This window comes from Galleria mellonella, unplaced genomic scaffold, assembly GCF_026898425.1.
Source record: "Galleria mellonella isolate WM207_F2 unplaced genomic scaffold, CSIRO_AGI_GalMel_v1 utg173, whole genome shotgun sequence".
NCBI classification, from domain to species: Eukaryota; Metazoa; Arthropoda; class Insecta; order Lepidoptera; family Pyralidae; genus Galleria; species Galleria mellonella.
Genome location: NW_026442016.1, coordinates 3292041 through 3315237, shown reverse-complemented (window position 1 = coordinate 3315237; position 23197 = coordinate 3292041). Strand labels below are relative to the sequence as shown.

Here is a 23197-nt window from a genome sequence, read left to right as displayed (position 1 = left end):
CAGCCTCCGACCGCATACATAATATCTACTTATCATTCTATATATAGACAATATTATAGTACACTGACCTAATCACATTATCTCTATGTTTTAAATATAAGGCTCCACTTGACATATTTTTGTGACATTACAAACTCATTTACTAAAATGCGTAAAGCTAATACACAAAAATAGATTTTAATAAATAGATTAGGTAGCGGCGTGTTTACCATTATGTTCCAGGGGGGTCTGAGTCCTAATAAAAGACAATGTAGTCTGGCATGTCTTTGCACATAGATAAAAGTTCTGCTCGTGTCCTAGGGTGGGTACAGACCGCTAACCCCTGTCTTAATGATGAGAAAACATGTAGATACATTAACAGGAAACAGTTATACCTATAAGTATTATTGAATAAAAAAACGATCGTAATATCTGGGCATTGACCAAAATCGACATGGCTTTTCAACTTCAGCCATAATGCAAAATTCATGTCGCGGCATCTACAAACGACAAGGCGCGATTTCGAATTGCGGCCTTTTTGAATGCAATACACAAATGTACCACGTAAGAAAATGTATGTGTCAATTTGTACATAATTTGTATAATGAAACACAAAATAATCCTTAATGCAACATTCGCATAACGATATATGATTGAATCTTGAAGTCTGTTGTCCATCTAAAACTAAACATAAATAAGTAATATATATACATAATGAATGATTTTGCTCTGCAAATAATAGCGAATCTAATCTTGAGAAAAATAATATGGGATCTACAAATGAGTAAACAAGGGAATTGTCAAAATCAATTAAGAGTTTGCAAAGATATACAAGCAAAAAACTTATTGATATTCTCTTTTAATTAGTTAAAATGTATGAAGGAAAGTTACTTTTACATAATACCGACGTAAGTAGACACCAACTAAAATATCCGTTCATCTTAACACACTGCAAAACAAAAGTTCACGCTTACACTTTATTTCCTTCTTTAATTATGAGCATCCAATCAATAATTACACGCCTTTCCTTCGAAAGGCCTTGCGCAAATCTCACGGAAGGTCCGGGATTCTGGTCCAGATTGGGCAACTCCTCGTCGTGTCAAGGTGAGAGCGAGTCACATACCGTAATAAATTTGTTTGTACAGAGACGTAACTGTATCCGCTATACGCCTACGTCAGTGTCTCTGTTTCCTCTAAATAGCCACATAAACAAAATACGAAGATTTCTATAAGTGGTATCGCTGGTAGAAAAATCATTTGGTTTGTTTACCAGCCTATAACATATGTATATTCTGTGGCATCTATAGTATTCTTCATGTCCTTAGACGATGATTACCACTCTCCATCAGATGGGCCGTAAGCTTGTTTAGCATTCTAATTTGCATTACATAAAATAAAGTGTTACTTGATTGACATAAGGAAGATATACAGAAATCTGCATGAGCTCTCGTACCTCTTTTTTACACGTGTCTTTGCTGACAACGCAGTTTTGGTCACATAGCAACTTCGATTGAAAAGTGAGATATGTATGATTATAAAACTTTTATAAGCTAGGTAAAAATAAATTATTTTTGACAAATTCACTCGGGAAAAACATATTACTAGGATAGATTTGTTTCTTACTTCGTATTGCGTCCATCCAGACGTCTCCTTTTGTGAAACCACAAAAAATACATTATGTTTACGAAATCAATGACTTGCACCAAAAATGGTAATAAACAATTTTTGAACATGTTATCTATATCTACCATCAGGTTTTGTACTTTCGCAGAAGGGTACCTACATCCGAGTATGGCTTCAATCAGACATCTTGCTCTCAATAATCACTCACCAACTGGCTATAGTTAACAATTAAAATTAATATGTTCAGTAAATATAGCCATGACATTATATTGATCGGTCGCAGTGTATTTTATAGCTGAAATTATAAAAGTATCCAAGTAGTATATAGTACAATAATGATATTGATATAACATAAGACTTGTGCATAACTAGATGTTTCCTGCGATTTTACTCCCTTGTATTAATATTTAAAATATCCTATTCGTTAAATTTCGTTAAATCCTTATGTACAAACAACCATCTAGACATCAAAACTTCTTTACAAATGTTGGCGTTTATAATATTAGGTAGTAAGAATAAGCATTCACACATATATTGCTAATACAATACTTGGGGGGAAGGGATTGTTAGTAATGGGGATCAATATACCCTATCAGGTCGACCTCCACGCGGTTCCCCCTGGAAACTATCGTGACTAATTTATCGTTGAAATCATCACGATGGGCTGTGACTAGCCTTTTCATCCTCACCTCTCAGTGGTACCTCGGCAATGTATACCGATAGCGCAAACGGGGTAAAAATGCCATTTTCACTCATTAAAAGATACAATACTTATAACAATATAAATTAAATACAGCCGTTAATTTTCTGTCAATATTGATAGATAAGTGGATTATTATTTTATTTGTATCTCTAGCACAGACATAGCAATAAAAATGAATGAAATTACACAAAAAAAGACATAAAACAGCAATAAAAACTGAATTCGTGTATGTGCACAGTAAGACAAAATGGTCACAACTCAGTTTATTGCTTTGCCCTCGAAAGAGCAAAACACCGATATTTTACTGTACCACTGAACATATGACACAGCGACATCTAGTTTCAAACTAAGCAAAAACTGTACTATTGTTACTAAACTGCTGATAGACATACTAAAATACTATCATATGATACATAAAAAATATCCAGGTCAATACAAATATACATACTCATGAATTCAATTGTTTGTCATGTCTGAAGATCAAACCTTCGACCTATCTTTTACCTATAGTAAAAAATTACACTTGACAATTTCATTATAGATACCTTACAAAATAGACGTACGAATATAATAGCTAAACCTCCTACAGAGTTCCTAAATTTATCAATAATATTTCGAGTAACTAATTCGTTTAAAAGGGTCCTTACCTAAATATACAAATTCAATTGTCATTATGCAACGATGACTACTGAGTAAAACGGTTAACTTTATAATATATTATACGAATAACACACAGATCTTTAGAATCTTTTATCTAATGGTTACCTACTTATTCACTTTTTCTACATTCCAAGGACAAAATGAAATGGTACCATAAATATTACTCCCACTTCATTTCATTATCAATTCACTAATCCTGCTTACGCTAACCTACCTATATAGGGGGGAAAGGGATTATTAGTAATGGAGACTAAAAATCCCATTGCTAGTAACATACCCAACCAGGTCGACCTCCTCGCAGTTCCCCCTGGAAACTATCATGGTTAATTCCTGTTGAATTCATCATGATCGACTAACTGGCCACTTTTCATTCTCATCGATCACCCATCACTGGCGCCCCGCCAGGGTATACCGATAGCGCAGACGGGGTTACCATTCCATTATCACCCATTAAAAAAACCTACCTATATAGCGTAAAATTTATTGTAATTAAGTAATAGATAGCATATTACATTAAAATTAATTAATAATATTGATGATTAAATATCTTCCAGTGACAACTCTATGTTTTGTTGAAATTTATATCATTTATAATTAAAATTGTATTCCACAAAAAAGGTGACATCAGTTATTGCAAAACTAGTTATTTTAATTTAAAAACTAAACTGCTGAATCAATTTTGATAAAATTTCTATGAAACCAGTCTGTAAGTATATCTATTCAGATAAAGAAAGAATTTCCCAAATTGGTATACGACTGATAGAGTTATGAGGTAACCAACAATAAAAAAAATACAACTGAAATACCTCCTTCTTTTTTAAATCGCTTGAAAAGTAACATGCTCCACAAAATTCACCTTTGTGTAATAAATTTATTTAAAAAAAAAGTATTTTCTTTTTATTTGTCCTTATTCTTATTCATGGTCATAAAATTTGCATACCCACTAACTAGATCACTGCGTCTTTTGAAGGCTAAATTGTAAAAAAATATGACTGCTTCCCGTAGCAAATTGGTCGTTTCGAAACAACTTCCTCGAAAGGAGGTATTTACTAGTGCTTTAAAAATTTATGCAATTACAAGTACCTGTATCGAGCATGGTATCGATTTTTTATTGAATAAAATGTAAAGCACTTCTTATTTCTGACATGTGACAGGATAGGCGCCATACATGCTATTTCTTATACCAATTAGTCTTAAAAGGAATGTCATATAATGGCGAAATCAATACTTGCTGCGAAACTAAGTATGAAATTAAATTAAGTTAAAATTAATTTAATATATACTATCAGTTACCCACTAGTTCACTGACAATTTGATTGACCAACCAGTACCACAAGGACAAAGTAATTATTGCCCTCAATGCTAAATTTAATAACGATTGATTAAGATATCAATAATAAAGATAAGTACTAGTTCTTAGACGATACCTAATATCCTATTAGTATTATAAATGCAAAAGGTTATAAAGATGGATGATGATGTTTATTACTCTTTCATGCATAATCTACTGAACAGATTTAACATGGGCGCAATTGCAGGATCACAGTTATTATTATAAATGCGAAAGTTTGTAAAAATGGATAGATGAATGTTTATTACTCTTTCATGCAAAAACCACCAAACGAATTTGAATGAGATTTAGTACACGAGTAATTTATTTATTAATTTCACACAAAGTACGTTATGTACTAATTCACGCGGGCGAAGCCGTGGGATACATCTAATACTGCATAAATCTATTAAATTGAAAACAATCAATTTAGCATTTAACGAGCTTTTATAAGAGAACACTTGTCTCCATTATTTATATGAAAATGTACGAGCCTTTGTCTTAATATAAAACAATCAATGCAAACGAATACAATACATGACAAAGTACTCGGTTTACAGACGACCGTAAATCCGGTCATAAACGCACACGCAAATTATATTTGATTAATTTGTTGCGACAATGTCGTACGACGGCTCTTGTAACTTATGTTATTTCCAATATTCAATTAAAGGCGTTCTAATTAAATTACTTATCGCCACTTGGGTAATGATGCAAATAAGAATTTATTTATTTTGTCGTGAGCTAAACGTTTCGCAAACACACTCGCGTGTCAAAACACGTTTGTTAATAGGACCAATAATGGCAACAGTGTTCACACTACACTATTAAACGATTCATATCTCTTCATCTTTTAACCTCTGAGTTGTATGTTACTAAACACTAACAACTACAATAGTAAGCCACTGTTATGGTATAATAGATTCTGTATTCAACAGTTTTATTCGCGCCCATTCGTATTATATTGCTTTAACTATACCTACCAGTAGAAATCTACTGGTAAGCTAACTAGCCATTTTATTTCACCAGGTATAGGAATAGTATAAATATAAGGTATATATATAATAAGGTATAGCAGAATTCCAAAAATTGTACCATATTGTCATTTAAGACACAATCATTAATAAAAAAGAATTGTAATAAATATAGAAATGTAAATAAATGGTTTTTAGTGTATGGCATTTATAAATTTTTGGATATCTTAATTATATACTCACCTACCTAAAATAATTCGACATTTAGATACGGCAAAAAATTATCATTGAACTTCGTTTCATTAAATTAGATATATAGACTCAATAATACATAATGATTAAATAATACTTGATTATCATCTGGCAATCCTTATAGCGTAGACTAAAGGGACATATAGAGTCAATATACTGTGATCAATATTCTGAACCGATTTAGATAATTCTTTTTGCAATCAATAGAGATTATTCTCGTGTTCTCGTGATTATATTCGTAAGAAAAACTTTATATTATTAAATTCCAGTGGAAATCATCATGGTCATTAGTCATTTCCAGATAAATTCGACGCGATGGGCTTATCAACTTTATACTCACCTATGGTCTAGCAAACATCAGCACAGTTGGAATTTCCTACTTTCAATGTCATTTCAAATCTAAAATGTTGATCAAAAGCCTAGATCAAATTTGTTATAGATTATTAAATTTTTGTAGTGTCACAACAGCTTATTATTTTGCATTTCAAACAAATGGAAAGAGGCGGGAACGACAACAGCAACGTTGTTAACCGAATGCAATCGAGATGGGGTCAAGAGATTGGTGACCAACGTTTGTTCAACAATATCATTTTGATCCCGAATCCGGCAAACCTTAATTAAACTAATATTTTAAGCTATAAATAAGAAAATTGTCTTCAGGAACCAGTTATTATGGATATCAATTTATACCTAAGTCTTACTAACTAATGCTCGCGACTCTATCTGTGTAGAACTGAGTTTTATATCGCTTACATAAAAAATGATTGATTCTCCATATTAAATTTCATACCTTTTTCACCCCTTTCCAGTTTTATTTTTGCGACAAAAAGAAGGCAATTGCTACTTTCCATCAGGTGGGGCATCAGCTTGATTGCCATTCTTAATTATATAAAAAAGCCTCCCTACACACATAAACACTACCATTGACACAACGAAATACACTGTAAAATAATGCAACAAAGAAATGTATGTACTGCGGAAATTCCAATGAAGAATTCAAGTCTGAATTAGTGTTTATCTCTTTATCGATAGACCAACCATGATACATAAAATCACCCAATTCTATGGCATTTACATTACAATTTCATGTAACAAGAGCCAGGGACATCAGAACTTAATAGTTTTGGCGAATACGGTTGATTACAATCGTTCACTCAAGATTCCAATAAATAAATATACGAGTATTTATTACTCATATACTAGTTTTTATCCATAACTTGGTCCGCGTGACTGGGATATGATAGGATATGGGATACAGAAGGACACTTTTATAAGTGTCATTCTCCATCCCATATAGTACGTGTACCTCTATCAAATTTCATAGATCTATCTATGAAATTTGATATAGATAAAATTATTGATTACCAACAGTAATAATAATTGCAATTAAAAGAAACAACAATAAAGAAAAAGCTCAGTACTTTTTGCTGGTGATCAGTACAAGAAGCTGCCTCAGCTGTTGCTATATATGCACGTCTCTAGTGAGATACACCTATCTCTAGAAATATAGTGATTGCTAAGCCGTTAAGGCGCTAACAAACGTACAAATTGACCTTCATGCTCGTATTTATAATATTAGTAAGGATAATACAGAGTAAATTAAATATCATCAGCATTCAGGAGAGTGTACTAAAAATACAACTAACGCCATTTTACAAAAAAAATAGCGGTCAATAATAACAGAAAATTAATTTGACTACTTACTGTGTTAATTTGATTAGCTCGAGATTTTTTATCGTTCTTATGATCCTAGTCCTATAGCAAAATGATTTTAGTTACACTCTGTATTTTCAGGACAGGTCATCGAATCTAGACCGAAGGTGTAAGGTTACGATTACGAATTTGTACAGTGGAATTGCACTCTACATATATAATATGTATAGTTGAACATTACAATATTGATACAAAATGTTACATGCTAGTTGTATTCCGCGGCTTTACCCACGTAAATCAGATAACAATATTCTATTCTTTATTGTACACATAGTGATAAAATATTACATTTTAAATATAATGTACAAAGGCAAGTTTATCTCAAATAAGAGATTTCTTGCAACAAACCTTTTCATGTGAAATAAATTGTTTTATATGTTAAACAGAGTATTAAATTAGGATATAACCTAACCGTGTACTAATAGTTCAAATCCACATTTATTGTACTTATTAGTATGAATCATAAAAAAAACATTATCCATTATAGAATGCACCAATCGCTTTAAAAAAACAACTAATACATTCACATTGCAGGAAATTTAATAGTCTACATAGGCCATGATAGCCGTCTATCATCAAGATGATTACGACGTTTAATCTAAGCTTAAAGGTCTATTAGAAATAATTTGCTTCAGGACAAACTTAATGCGATTAACTGATTAATCCTGATCGACGTAAGCCGACTGATTACATTTTCTTAGTATTGATATAATAAAAATAGTGTCCAGTTTCTAGAACCAACTATTATTGCCTGAACCCAGCATCCAGTCGTTTACTAAGACGTTTTAAGGGAGAGAACGATCCCGAATGTCAATGTTACTGGCGCCAATTCAATCAATGTCATCGAATGTTACTGGGAAGCAATCTGTCCATATAAGTGCCACTCAGCATTAACCCATGTTTGAAAGTGGGTCATATTAATATTGAGTAGATTAAACATTATCACATGGAATGAACGATGAAACGAATGCGAATTACTTAATATCTTCAAATTGAAATCCCTTTTATAGGCATAATTATTTCATTAATCAGTCTGCAATCGCCATATAAAAATTTCATTTTATTAGGTTATATATTCATTTTGTTACAATATCATACGTTATATAGAAACATATCGAGAACATTGTGGCCTAGTTATAAACCTGGACTCGAAAAGACCTCAGTCACACTTCAGTGGTCGTAAATTCGAATATGACCGATACTAAAGCTATGCTAAGCCCTACTTAGCCACGACTGTACCTACCTAGTAAACTCTCGAAGTGCAGGCACCAAAACTGAGTATTATGGTATTTAGCTGGTAGATACCTATGAGATACAACGAAGCATATTATTTTCTATAAAGAACAAAAAAATAATTTCTATATTTTTACTTCATTTTATACTATCTACACTAAACACAGGCGTATTTAAGAGGAAGCCCCGTGGGCTATTCTCACCCTAAACTTGTCTGATGTCCACGCCATAATACAAGAGGAACTTTGAATTGTGCACGAAGACATTACTGTGTGGTCCCAACATAGAATGGACCACCCCTTCCTTCCCCGTAGGTGTCGTAAGAGGGAACTAAAGGAATCTAATGGTCGAGGGATGAACAGCAGCGTCCCTCTTAAAACATCACTAAAGCCTAACTGCGGTTGCCAACCCGTCGGCCGTAGCAATTGCGGGGAAACAACCCTTATAGTGGGGGCCTATGTTCAGTAGTGGACAGTTAACATTTGATATAATAAAAGGCATGTCTGAATGTATATAATGTGTCATTTTTAAGAGGCTAGGAACACACTGGAAAATAGTCTTAAATACAACTATATAAAAATAATATAATAAATAAATATGAATATATTTAATACCTGTCTTATAAATCGTTGCCGGAGTTGGGTAAGATATAATTCTGCTTCCTAGTAATATTATAAAGGTGACAATATGTACTTTTGAATATTTAGATATCTAAATAGTTATTAGCGAATTTCATTAAAATTTTGTACGTAGATGAACGCAAGTTATGGGGTGCTGGTATATATAGAACGCTCAAAAGACTGTGAAATTTAATACAATAATGTCAATATTTCATAAAAACTGCGTCATTATTTTGAAACACCAGTAATAAAATAAACCAAGCCTGCGCTTCAGTGCCAGTTTTCTCCGCTTTACCTACAGACAGACAACGGTCATCCATAAGGATAACGTATTGAAATGCGATTAACTGTTAACGCAACACCTTTTGAAGACATTAAAATATACGAGGATTTTGAATAACGAAACTTTATTTACAACTTAATAAATCCAAAGATACTCAAAACACAGTGAACAAAAATGAAACAGTCACATTAACTTGAAATTATATTCCTTACGGGTGGCAGCGAATTGTGAAAGAAAAATACATATCATTGTTAGCTATATAAATATTTTTGACCCAGAACCATCAGGCGTGGCATGGACGGTCCTGCAAATAACCAAGCACAATGTTTCCAACAAATACCTACAAAACAATTTAACTGGTAAATGAACCGTTAAAATACTCCCTGTGGACCTCACAGTAACATAACAGTACTTGGATAGACTCAACTGGATTATTTCTTTACAAACAAAGCACAATCATACCATTACTTTAGATATAACTAGATACACATAGATCCTTATAATTCAAGTTTATTCCCATTATTTGAGTTTACAGCAATGTAAACATAATATATGTATATATGTAATCGTACCTAATACATAATATACCAAGTCGAAACCCAGTAATAATTAATGAACAACTTACCTAATAATAATTTATGTACCTTTCATTCTAAATGAAATTGGAATGGTTGATAGGAAAATTATTTTCAAATAAAAAACATATTGACATTGGTTTATTCGAAATGGTAAACCCGCTTGCGCTATTGGTACATACTGACGGGGCACCAGTGTGGAATTATCACTAGTTCCTATGCCACTGTGTTAGATTGACTGGAAGAAATTTCTTTTAGAGATAAGTTCGCCTTTACTTACTTTGTTACTAATTTGTTACTATTACTGTATATTTTAATGCAATAAATAACATATATATAAATATAATTATAGATGAGGATGAATGTTGGCCCATTGTGCCAAATTCAGAATTAACCAAGACGCTAAGACGCACAGATACGTACGTAAACAAAGTATCAAATTTGAGGGAACGGTATTATTAGTAATGGGGACTAGCGACCCCATTAATAACAATACACATACTTTATTAGGTCATCCTCCACGTGGTTCCCCTGGAAACCGTGGCGATTAATTCTTGTTAAATTCTTCACGCCGGACTAACTAACCTACTTTTATTTTCACCTATGATCCCTTACTGGTTCCCGACCAGCGTATATAGATAGTGCAGACGGGCTTACCATTCCATTATCAACCCATAAAAAATGTATCAATCTTACAACACTTCTCTAAATAAAGAATTAAGAATGCGAAGTAAAATTAAATCAATCGCCCACAAACAATCCCACCCATCAAATATATTTAAACACACAAGTGTCTAGTTTTATTTATCGGTAGGTGGTGTCAGCTTTCCGCGGAATTTGACCGTAGCAATTTGTTATGGATAAACAATGAGTCGTGCGCAGGCCCACCCTCCGACCGATAGCGGGATTCACGAGGAGCATCCAATTTACGACCTAACTGTTATGTTTATACAACAATATTATTCATTTTCCATTACGGAACAAAACATTGACATACTGTGTATGCGCAGCATTAGAAGCTCTGCACGCCGGTTCACGATTTATAGCATATAGCGACTGAAACGACAACTATACTGATAAAACACAAGTATCAAGTTCTAAACTAACTAAAGCAAAATCAAGCACCTGCAAAGCATTCGGACGATCTGCGCACACGCTCACCTGCATTATGATTTATGTATAGGAATCGCCATTGTGCTGTCAAGGCGGCAAGCTCGCGAAAACTTATGAACCAAACCAAGTATGAACCGCATCAAATGTCTTACGCTTAGTTAGGCATTTATTTCATTGTCACTTGTTCCTTTTTTTACTTAGTTTATATATATATATATATATATACAGTTATATTTTTTACAATTATAATGAACTTAATACCTAGCAACGTTACGTAATATTCAACGATAAATGTATCTAATAGTTGAACATTTTTAACGGTTTTAGAATATCTACCAACTTATTCTCATATTGAATGGAACAATCGAAACTTACCCTCAATCTAAATCGTTCAACAAAATGAATTGCGGGTGATTCTCAATTCGATTAGAGATTAATGTGGTGTAACATGTTGCGCCAATTCTAAACCGATTTTGATTATTCATTATTAGTCGAAATTGTTTATTCCCCTGCTTGCTTATTTTATCAAGATCGACTGAATAAAATCTTGAATTGTGAATATCTTCGTATCACCGTCGAAATATGTCGTCTACTAAGAAACGTTCGCGTTATTAGCAAATAATGTAAAATTAACGATACATGGAGAAATGCATAAAGAAATATATACTTATTTTTAATTGCTTTCCGGTAGAAAGTGGGTGAACTTAACACGGAACGGGCCGTGCGAATTGGTATTGATACTTGTCGAAATAAAGACAAGGTGACGATACCTACTTGTCGCCGAAATCGTGTTTTTATCCCGATTAACATGAAACTGGCAGCCGGTAGGAAAATTAGAGTCTCCTATGTTGATATAAGTAACCTTTATTTGTAGTTTTCGAGTCTAAAAAATTTACTAATACAACAGTATACTTAGGTATAGTCACAAAATCATTTATTTCTTTGGATTTATTTACCTAACTACGAATAAATTATAAATAATTTCTATTTGTTTGTTTTCAGATATAAATTATATTAACATAGGATTTATAATAAATACCTGCTAACAAAATATGTACCATTATTTTGTAGCAGACTACAACACCTGCACTACAAGTAGCTATTTAACAGATTTCTTGTAATACGAATCAGTTTGACTAACGAGCTATTAAATTTCGCAATGCTGTTTTGTATTTCTTATGAGTAGATATTCATATGAAATGCTCTACTCTACTCTCCCTATTCTCAGTAACCTGCAACATACTCTATATTCTAGTATTTATAAGAAATTGTTTAGCTCTGCAAAAGTTGTCAGTCTTTCTAAACTATTTAGTTACTTCATTAATTAACTAAGAAACTGTTTAATAGTTATTATTGTCAGGACGTATAGTTACATCAATTACTCCAATATTCGGCTACTACATTTCAAAATATTAAAATTATTTGAATTTATTCATTTATTGATGAATCATATTGTTTTCATTTTTAAGAGAATTATTATTACATTTTACCATTCATAAACCGACCCAACAAGTTGAAAAAAAAAACACCAAGTCCTATCTAAAACAGTGAGGTCTCGAATCATATTATAATAATCAATAATTAATAACCGGCCCCATTGAATCGTAGGCGTTATTTGACATGCATCCATTTGTTTTACTTAACCCATAATGCTCTTATCCAACGCATCCTTTTAAGTCGGATCATTGTTTACTATTATAACTGTAAGTAGATAAATATTTTTTAAATCTATATTACGTAAAAATTAATATTATATTCGTATACTCAATTTTTACTTACGATCGTTAAATTCTCCAATGAGACTCCGAAAGATACATTTAATCTTTTGACTTTGAGCAGTATCACTAGCGCCACTCTAAACGCTAACTATAAATAAGTACTTGTTTTTTTAATATGTATAATAATGACAAATTATTTTAATTTTTTTTATAACACAAGGATCAAATGAGCATGCGGTTTACCTGATGGTAAGTGACCACCGCTGCCAATGATCACCCGCTACACCAGAGACAGGTGTGCTGCCGGCCTTTTAAAAAGGAATATGCTCTTTACTTGAAGATTATTATAAAATATTATATAAACTTCTATTATGTATTCTGTTTCTATTTTACTACTGTCTTAATGTAGTAGACAATTAAATAAACAGAAAAACAATATACCAACACAAGTTTTCTGCCAGGTAAATACGAAACAAACGCTATGGGCACGATAACCTTTGTCGGAAAAATCTAACCGAGGCGGTTAAATCTTTGGTTAAAAGGTTAACATCGAAACAATAACTTCACTATATAAACAACGTGTTAATATTAATTATGTACGTTATTTAAAAAATAATATTGCATTTTTTTTGTAATGCATAAGATTTATTCCTATATTGTTACTGATTTTTCTATTGATTTTCTTTTAATTTTTAAATCATTTTCGTGTCCTAACATTTCATTTCAAAACTGAACATACAATAGTCAGGACAAGTTGGCACCAATATAAGTAGGTTAGTACACAGATTTCATCACGATATAAATGCAAATTGCGTAGTAATTAGTAAACGTCTACAATACAACGAAATATAGACAGCGTACTTTGTGATCTACGGGGAGCGATTGGATAATAATCTTCAAAAGTATTCTTATAAAAATTATTATGTCCACTAAAACAGTAGGCCAGAATCAGTTCAATACTTTGTAAAAAAATTCAGAAAAAATCTGTAATTTTATTTATGACTATGAAAAGGCACTCCTGCCTATGTTAAAGGTGTACCTCAAGAGCAGTGGACGAAGAAATGATGAACATGACGGCAGGTCAATCAACCCATCGCGCATTGTTATGAATTCACGATGATTTCAAAGAGAACTGCGATTCTCCATCGATTGATGTATATTGTCTCAAAACAGAATTACTAACAATTACGATCTTAGCCAGAGGTAAACTCATTTTCTAAAATATCTTTGGTACAATAAAATAAAACTAACTATTGCTATCGCTTCTGCTTTTAACTTAATCCATATATATAAAATCAAACCTACTTGCGACAAAATGACGTCTTAATCCTAATTGATCGTTCTTATATTTATCTGCCAAATCATTACTTGTCTTGAGGCAAGTGTATGTTGTACTAGCATTACATAGCTTATATAATATTTGTATACAACATCTTACATACCCATGCCCTATATATTAAAAAAATAAACATTTAACATATAAATAAAAATAAATATACTGAAAGTAGCATTTTTATTAACAACAATTATATATTATATGTAGGTAAGGTGTTGATAAATCATGTGCTTACACAAAAATTCCAAATATCTGGTTTAACTGTCCATGTTTTAAAAAGCTTCTGTTTAACATTAAGCCAACTCTTTTCATACCTTGTTGCTTTTGCCTTCATTTGGTTGTATGGAATGTCAACAGGGTCATTATTGAAAATATTTTCTTTAATCATCTTGTTCTTGTGTAAATGATTTTGGAATCTCTGATAAATGTTATATTTACTGATGCATAGTGACTTTGTTAATGATTTTGCTGCTTTCTTTGTCACCCCTAACTTTTTTCCTTGCACTGCCACTTCCAAAGTCCTTAAAAAATATTTTGTCACATAAACATGTAATACTGTTATCTTATTATTTTTTTTTTTGAGATTCTTTAATAAAAAGAAAATAAGCATTATTAAGATTTCAAATATTATAAGAATATTATGTGTAGAAAAATGTCATATATCAATTAAAATCTTGTATATGAAACCTGAAAGAGACATGAAAAGAGCAACTATTTCTATGAAATCCCCTTTCAGACTTCTTATAAAGGTTCTTAAAAAAATTCCCTGCCAATCTTTGAATAAGATATTCAATTCAATAGTAAAAAACATATTGAAACCATATTAAATGCTTTTGTTATAAGAATAAGATTATTGTATTTTAGTTATTAGAAACTCATGTGTACAATAATTGTCATATTATTATTTTTATTATTTGAATCAAAATAAATTTTATTTCTTTTAATACAACTTAGAAGAGCAGAGAGAGAAGAGCAAACAAGTAGATGGCCCACCTGTTGTAAAATGATAACTGTCACCTATGCACATAAACAGCTCTGTGAACATTATAGTATAAACTGTGACACCAAAGGAGGGGGTCCTTTCATGCAGGGGCAGAAGGATTATTAGTACTAGGGATGCCAGTCCTCGTTGCTAGCAACATGCTATATACACCATCAGGTAGACCCCTACACTGTCCCACCTAGAAACCATTGTGGTTAATATCTATTGAATAAATCATGATGGACTGACTGAGTTGCTTTCATCCTCATTTATCACCCCTTACTGGTACCTGTCCAGTGTACACCGATAGCGCAAGCAGTATCAGTAATTCATTAATATCCTATTAATCCCTCCTGTCATGCACTGCCACGTAACATTTCCTCTATTCCAAATAAACAGTGTATTTATTTTAAATAACTTATATATTTAATCAGTTAGACTACAAAATAAAATGTTAAATAAATACTTACTGGTTTTCACTTTTAATCCATACTATACTTCCAGATGCTGGCCTTAAACGATGTTCTGTTTTTATATGATGAAATATAACAGAGCTTTGATAAAACTTTGGAGTATATTTTATTAGTAAGTCACTCACTGAGTTTCTGTGCAGGAAAGCTCTTTTCAATGACTCTTCTGAGTATGGCACTCCACCACCAAATATAAACGAACTAATATATATAGGATTAATTAAACACATATCCAATAATCTGCCTTGTATACCTAAATGAATCCATTTTGCTATTTTATCACTACAAGAAACAGATAATGTTCTGTCTCCTCGTCCAGGTTTGGTACGAACCTGTGCTACTAAGTGATAATTTCGACCTGCCTCTTTTGGGTCTTGTTCGGAATCGGGTAGACATTTTGCACCTGTCCTGTAAATATCAGATTCTAACTTTTGTTTTTTTATTATCCCATCACATACATTACCTTGAGCTTCACGCTTCTTAGATAAAATGTCACCGAAACACTCCTCATCGGCATTCTTAGAGAAAATTGAACCATCTCCACAGGGCAACTGTGATGAATAAAAAATAAAAGATATGTTACTTTTCAACCGAAACCGTCCATTTTCTTGAATAAATATTGATTGTTTATTTTCTATAGCACTATCAATATTATCATATAAATAAAGTAAAAAACCTCGTCTGGCAAATACTTCAGCGTGACTGTCATTCAATAGATCTCCTGATGGAGACAACTTGCTTGACCCAATGCATTTAGAACCGGTACCTAAGGATACCACATCAAATGTATCATTTTCTGTATCATGTTGCACCACACAAGACAACACGGTCCATTCATCTTCAGTGGGTTTTCCTGTTTTCGGTAATTTATTATACAAATTCAAACAATGCTGGACAATTTTATCAACAAATGTTTTCGAAGTGTTTTGGAGGTTAGACATTTAAAAAATATTTGTATCTGTATATTTTTTATAATTCGTATAAAAAATTAAATTAAAATACTAATTAAAAGTAAAATAAGAATACAATAAAGAGAAAAAACTGAGAAACTTTAACAAGAAGAAATACAGTATATTTTAAGAGTCGACATCGCTATTATTTTGGCAAAAATGGAAAATTATCTATGCAACCACCTAGAAATACGAACATAATAATATAAAGGAATATTTACAGTATTTTACAAATATTTAGAACAAAACTCTATCGAAATATCGATATCTATAAGTATAACCAAATATATAGTTTTAAATTGCCGTATTTAATTAATTGGTTACATAAATATCATATTATCGTATTTTGTTCGCAGTGATGTGAGCTTTTGACATTTACTATACTGTCAGTATCACGGTGTCATATAATCAAATAAGTTGGTCATAGATGTAGAATTTGAAGTAAATTACTAATATTGGATTAAATATTTTTTAATTAAATCATTTGCATAAAATAATAATAGTAATACTACTACACAAATACAGAACTTTTTTACTTAATGTGTTGACAATATATGAATGTCCATAAAGTTGGCTATCAGTGCTCGACCAACTTTAAATTGCCTTAATCGGTGACTCTGTAGGAAATACGCTTTTTTTTATGGGTAAAAATAGAATGATAACTCCGCCTGCGCTAACGGGATACGCTGGCAGAGCACCAGTGAAGGGTGATAAATAAGAATGAAAACAGGCCAGTTAGCCCATCATGATGAATTCATCAGGAATTAACCATGATAGTTTCCAAGGGGAACCGCAAGGAGGTCGACCTGGTTGGGTATATTGCTAGCAATAAAATTCTTAGTCTCCATCATTAACAATCCCTTTCCCCCGGAAATACGCTTTAGCTACGCCTACCTATGTTTACTAAAGAAAAATGATAATGAATGGTAACCACGCCTATGTTATCAGCATACGCTGGAGGACCACCAGTGAGATATCACCGGATAATAGGTGAGGATGGAAACAAATCAGTTAGCCCATTCTGATGAAGTAAATTAGAAACACGAATCGGTTTTTTGGATGATTTTGGACCAGTAAATAGTAAACCGGCACATTGATCTTAGGAAATATACGAGTTGTACTTTAAATCATAATCACCATCATACCAGCCATTAATGTTCCCATGCCAAACATAGGCATCTTCCTTTTGTGAGGTTTTACTAATAGTTGACACGCTTAATAGGCGAGTTGGCAACCTCAGGTAAGCTTTGGTGATGTTTAAAGAGCGAAACTGTTGCCCATCCCTCGAGCATTAAGATCCCTTAGTCGCCTCTTACGACACCCACGAGAAAAATGGAGGGAACCTTCCTAGTTGTAGTTTAAATGACGAATTGAGTAGTATTTATCTGTACAAATTTCTGAACAAATAGTTAAATAGCTATTTATACAAACGTAATTATTATTTAATAACTATTAAAAAAACTTGTTTCTATTAGCTATTCGTAATTAACACCTGTACCATATTAAATAAACATGTTTAATTGGTGAAATTGCAATTAATAACTATGAGAAAGCCTTAATCAATATAAAAATTGGCACAAGTTAAATTTATTGCCAATATGCGCTATTTGGAGAAAGTGGATGTCATTATTTCAAACTTGTAATCTTTTGTAATTTAAAAATAGTTATAACGAAGTGTGATTTGGATTCAAATATGATAGACAAAAAGAATCCATGACTGCATTCAATACAATTGCGTACCAAGTAGATACTATTTGTACTAGTACGTACCTATACTGTGCCACATCTACAGCAGTTGATAAAATACTTATCCCTGAAGACTTCATCTTGGATTGCAGTTAAAAAAAAATTGTATAATAATATCAGCCGTCTACTGGTGAACATGGGCTTTCCCAAATGGGATATAGATAAATTATATAAATACTTATAATTTTTTACACTATAGGTACCTACATATATTTCTTCCTAATAATGGATACTTTTGCAATAATAAATAAGTTAAACAGTTCTTAAAGTTAGTTGAAACTGGAATAAAAAAATAACAAAATGGCCTTCACATGAGTAATACTTTACATAATATATATATATATTAAATATTAATTACAAACAAACTGCATAAATCACGATGGTGAGTTTATTTACTTCTTGACAGTGAACACACGCATCGACTACTTACGTGTATTAACTTATAATAGTCATCCTCTATGAAAAATTTAAGTACTGGAAATTCCTATAGGAAATAGATAAAATAGAATTCGCACAAAGTCGAACTGTTTGCTTCTAGATAGGTATTTACTATAAAAGCGAAAGTGAATCTGTCTGAGATGTTAAGTAGATGTAGATACCTAGTAATTTTCTTGACTAAACTATTGAAATGGATTATAAGTTGACGGAAATGGAAAAACGCATGAATGTAATGGAAAGCTTTACTGGCTATAGTTGTTTTGCTAATAAATCTAGGAACCTATATTTATGTAGATTATATTTACGTAGATAGATATTTTCAATATCGAATAAAGATAGGTATAAAAGATTACTAAAAATTTTTATCTGTAATTTTTAAATTGAAAAAATGAGTCACCAAACATTTTTTGTTCCCAAGATGCCATACGATGGAACTAGAGCAAAGCATGGCATGTAACAAGTGAATGCATGAAAAGGACTCGAAATAAGTATAAACTAAACAAAATCTAAACAGATCTATTTTATGTTTTACATTTAATAAATATTTTAGACAAAATCTAAAGTCAAAATGTTTGGTAATATTAATAAAATCATTTTACACTGACACCAAATAATTGAAAACACAAAACGAAAATTACACAACAGCTTTACGATTTTAAAACAAAGGGCTTGTACCAACAAATTAATACATAACTTTGGTAATCTTCGGAATGCATAGATACCATCTAATGCACGCTTTTATCAAACGATGGATCACAATGCTTACTCTGTCTCGATGGTTCAATGTCTCTCTGTGGACCGATCAAGTATATAGTTAGGAAGGTAGGTACCTAGAAACAAAAAGTACCTTAAATCAAATAAAAAAATATATAAGTGTACCCTTTATTGTGTTTACTAACGGGGAAAAATAGTAAAAAAATCAAATCGTTATTTTTATATATTTATTTTGAAAAAACATTTGGTAACATGTAAACAACCAAATATTAAAATAAAATCGATTGTAGGCGCCTAATGATTTATAATCCCTGTATCAAATTTGAAACTTCAGGTATTTAAGGGTTAAATAATACGTACCTACGTGATTAAGTATCGTATATGAATAAAAGGAATGGCGCAAAATATTGTTTATTTACTACATCACATTAGAAACCTTTTAAATTATCAGTGTCTCTCTACTATATTACTATGAATGTATTATACATATAAACGTATCTGTTGAATCACTCTGTCTATTAAAAAAAAACCACTTCAAAATCCGTTGCGTAGTTTCAAAGATCTAAGCATACGTAGGAACAGACAGACGGAAAGCGACTTTGTTTTATACTATGTAGCAATAGTAGTTTGTATAAACTTGGTGGAAAAACAATCGAAAAATACGGTTGATTTACGATCATTATTTCTAGGGAAATGTGCGGGAGTACCTAAACGTAATTATAATTATCTAATCATATTAGAGTATATCGTAGGTGCATTAATAGCAGATAGAATCGATCAATGAGACCATGTAAAAAATGTGAAAAAGTCAATTAAGTCACTAGCATTATGTTGTCAATCACTAAACAACATAAACTATTATACACAACACACCACCGTTATTAGTGTTCTATACAAAGTAATGGCTTAATCACAACCATAGTTGAGCCAAAAGCTCCATCTAATTTAAGTAATATGCAAAATAAAGACTTCATCAATCATATTACCATTGAAGCGGAGCCGTGGATAACGGGAATTATAGATTATCTGAAAATCATAGCGATAACCATAGATTATATTTTTAATTAATAACGGATAGGTATTTTGAATAATTGATTTTTTAATACATATTTTAATTCAAGTAGATATACTTGCGACAATCTTATAAAATTTAATGATTATTCGACAATTACTAACAACAAATTTCTAGAGAATATTTTGGTAAATACACCTAAAAATGCCTTAAATTAGTTGACCAGTTGTATTCTTTATTTAAATTTATTCTTACTCTATATAATTTGATATGTCCATCACATAAGCTTTATGTTCAAGCAATCTCTGGTTTTATTCGACGACTTTATCCAACCTTCAGTTTAGACTAAGATTCTCTCAAATTTAATCCTTATATCCGTACTTATACACAATACTGTTTGGATCCATTACCTCAAATACCTTTGACGATGTTCATAATTGAGATTAGGTAATTCACCATCAAAACAAATCTCACACTATAAACCCAACGAAAATATAGTATAGACCTCATTGACCACATTCATCATAACTTGCCGGACATGGATGTTAAAGTTCCCTATTGCAGCGTTCAGTGGGCGTTGATGAAAGAGGGTAGTTTGTCATTCCACACCTCATTACCGCCCAAGATGACAGGCCCGTTCTCAACACTAATTTGAATATCAAAGCTTCCAAATGATCCAAGATCCAAAATAAAAAGAGGTGAGTATCACGAATAGCTTAAATTCACTTTGTGATAAGATCGATATATTGTATGAGATAAAAAATTGTTTAGCATATAAAGTGTAGCGTTTCACCACACCGCGTTGTTCTTTATCTATAGAAAGTATTAAATATTATTTGATACATTCAATTACAGCTATATCTGTATGAAAATATAAATAATATATAAACAAAATTATTTTTTATTAAAGTAATAATAATACGTAATTTCGTATATACAAAAACTTTTAAATAGGTTCTACTACTTATATGAGGGTATCGCCTTTCAATCTTAAGAGTTGTTAGAGAGATTTAGTTACTTAAAACGCTTCTGATTTTTGCCTTACCTGACGACAAATTTTAATTAAATGTTTTGCAAAGCAACAAGCCAATCCAAAAGTGTATTTTCAAACTAAAAAATTTCACTTAGCATTTGATCTTAAGATCCTCGCACCACAATCAAGCATTTTCTAATCGAACTGTCGTCACTTTTTTGGAAAATATAAATATGTGTCTAATCTATTTATTTAAAGTTATTCAATTTTACTCATTCTTATCATCATTCTACATTCCTAAATGTATGCATAAATAGGCAAAGTTATACAGTTATTAAGCTTCGATTGTGTAATAAAACACAAGCTTTCTCGTTACCTATCCGTTATGGAGTCGAATGAGTGAAAGGAGAATCATTTATGGAAAATTGCAGAATCCCACTGTTTGTGATTTAAACAAGCATTCTCATGATTTTAATACCAAAGAGATAAAAATCGGTGCAGCTCATAACTCACTACTGAATAAATGTCGATGAAAAGTTTAAATATTAAGTATTTTATGATTTTTTATAACGTTTAATTAAATATAACCATAAACAATCCACTGCTTAGCATATATTATACTTATTCTGTCACCAACTCGCCACGGTCACTTATATGCATCACTATAATATTTGCTAAATCATAAATTGAGGAGTATTCTACAGATAATTTTAAAATTTTCTCCTTTATTTCTGTTATAAGTATTCTACTATAAATACTGTTGCTATAAAATGCAAAATCATGGAGTCTTGTGTGTCATATTTCAAATTCTAATATAACCTAAAATAAATATAATGCAATATTTATTTTTAACCTAAAGATGGATATAAGAGTACAACAACGTACTTTTTTATCCATTACAAGAGGAATCCGTTCATGTATGAAAAGTCTTATATTTTTACAAATGTTAATCTAATAATTTACATTTAAATAGAAATAATCGGTATTAGTATTTCCTCTTTGTATTAAGCACAATATTAATATATTAATTTATATTAAAGTACCTAGTCATATATTTTATCCAGAAGTCATGGTCGTGACTATAGTTAGACACTCATTCCTTTTCAGTGTTCGATCTTTTTAAAATATCTGACACCAAGTTAACCCAGGTCACGGTCAAATATATATTCGGTATCTTTATATTTCTGACATTTGTTAAATGTATAGATAGACCTGAATCATTGTGATTACGAAATAATAAAATCACTAGTAACAAAAAAAATTATATGGTCTAGTACAAGATATTGGTCACACAAAAAAAATCATAAAGTTCGATCCTAAGCAATGCAAAAAATATGCAAGGTAATATTTTTTTGTAACTAATGTAAACAATGAATACCTAAATAAAATTATAAGTAAAATGACAAACTGTAAACTTTTATACAGCTGCTAAATTGGATTAGGACATGCTGGCCAAGTATAGCGAATTAGATAAAGAAAATATAAAAAAAAAACTGCCTCTAAAGTACTTCATTTGAAATTACATCCGCGTATATACATAGATATTCATTGAAATGTTCGTTTGATGCATGAAACAGAAAAATACTAACATGGCATCACAATTCGCTGTTCACAGGCTTTTGAAAATTACTTCAAGTTTTCTTAAACACCAAATTAAACCAACATAACTTTCGCAGTTTGCTAAAATTACAGGTCTCGCAAACAATTTGCAAGACGTAATAATTTCAAAATCACTTTAAATTAAAAGGATCCGACAGCGTATTAGGGCTCATTTACTGGGGTCTTCAAACTCAAGCTCAG

At 31.6% G+C, this 23197-nt stretch overlaps 1 protein-coding gene across 1 annotated transcript; it reads right to left on the bottom strand.

Moving 5' to 3' along the window:
* Nucleotides 1-14272: 14272 nt before the first annotated feature.
* Nucleotides 14273-16670, bottom strand: LOC113515521 (tRNA-specific adenosine deaminase 1). The gene is made up of 2 exons (XM_026899768.3): nucleotides 15565-16670; nucleotides 14273-14633 (listed from the first exon to the last, which is right to left on the bottom strand). The coding sequence occupies exons 1-2, from the start codon at nucleotides 16503-16505 to the stop codon at nucleotides 14336-14338; spliced, it is 1239 nt and encodes a 412-aa protein (XP_026755569.1). The 5' UTR covers nucleotides 16506-16670; the 3' UTR covers nucleotides 14273-14335.
* Between the last annotated feature and the right edge of the window lie 6527 nt (nucleotides 16671-23197).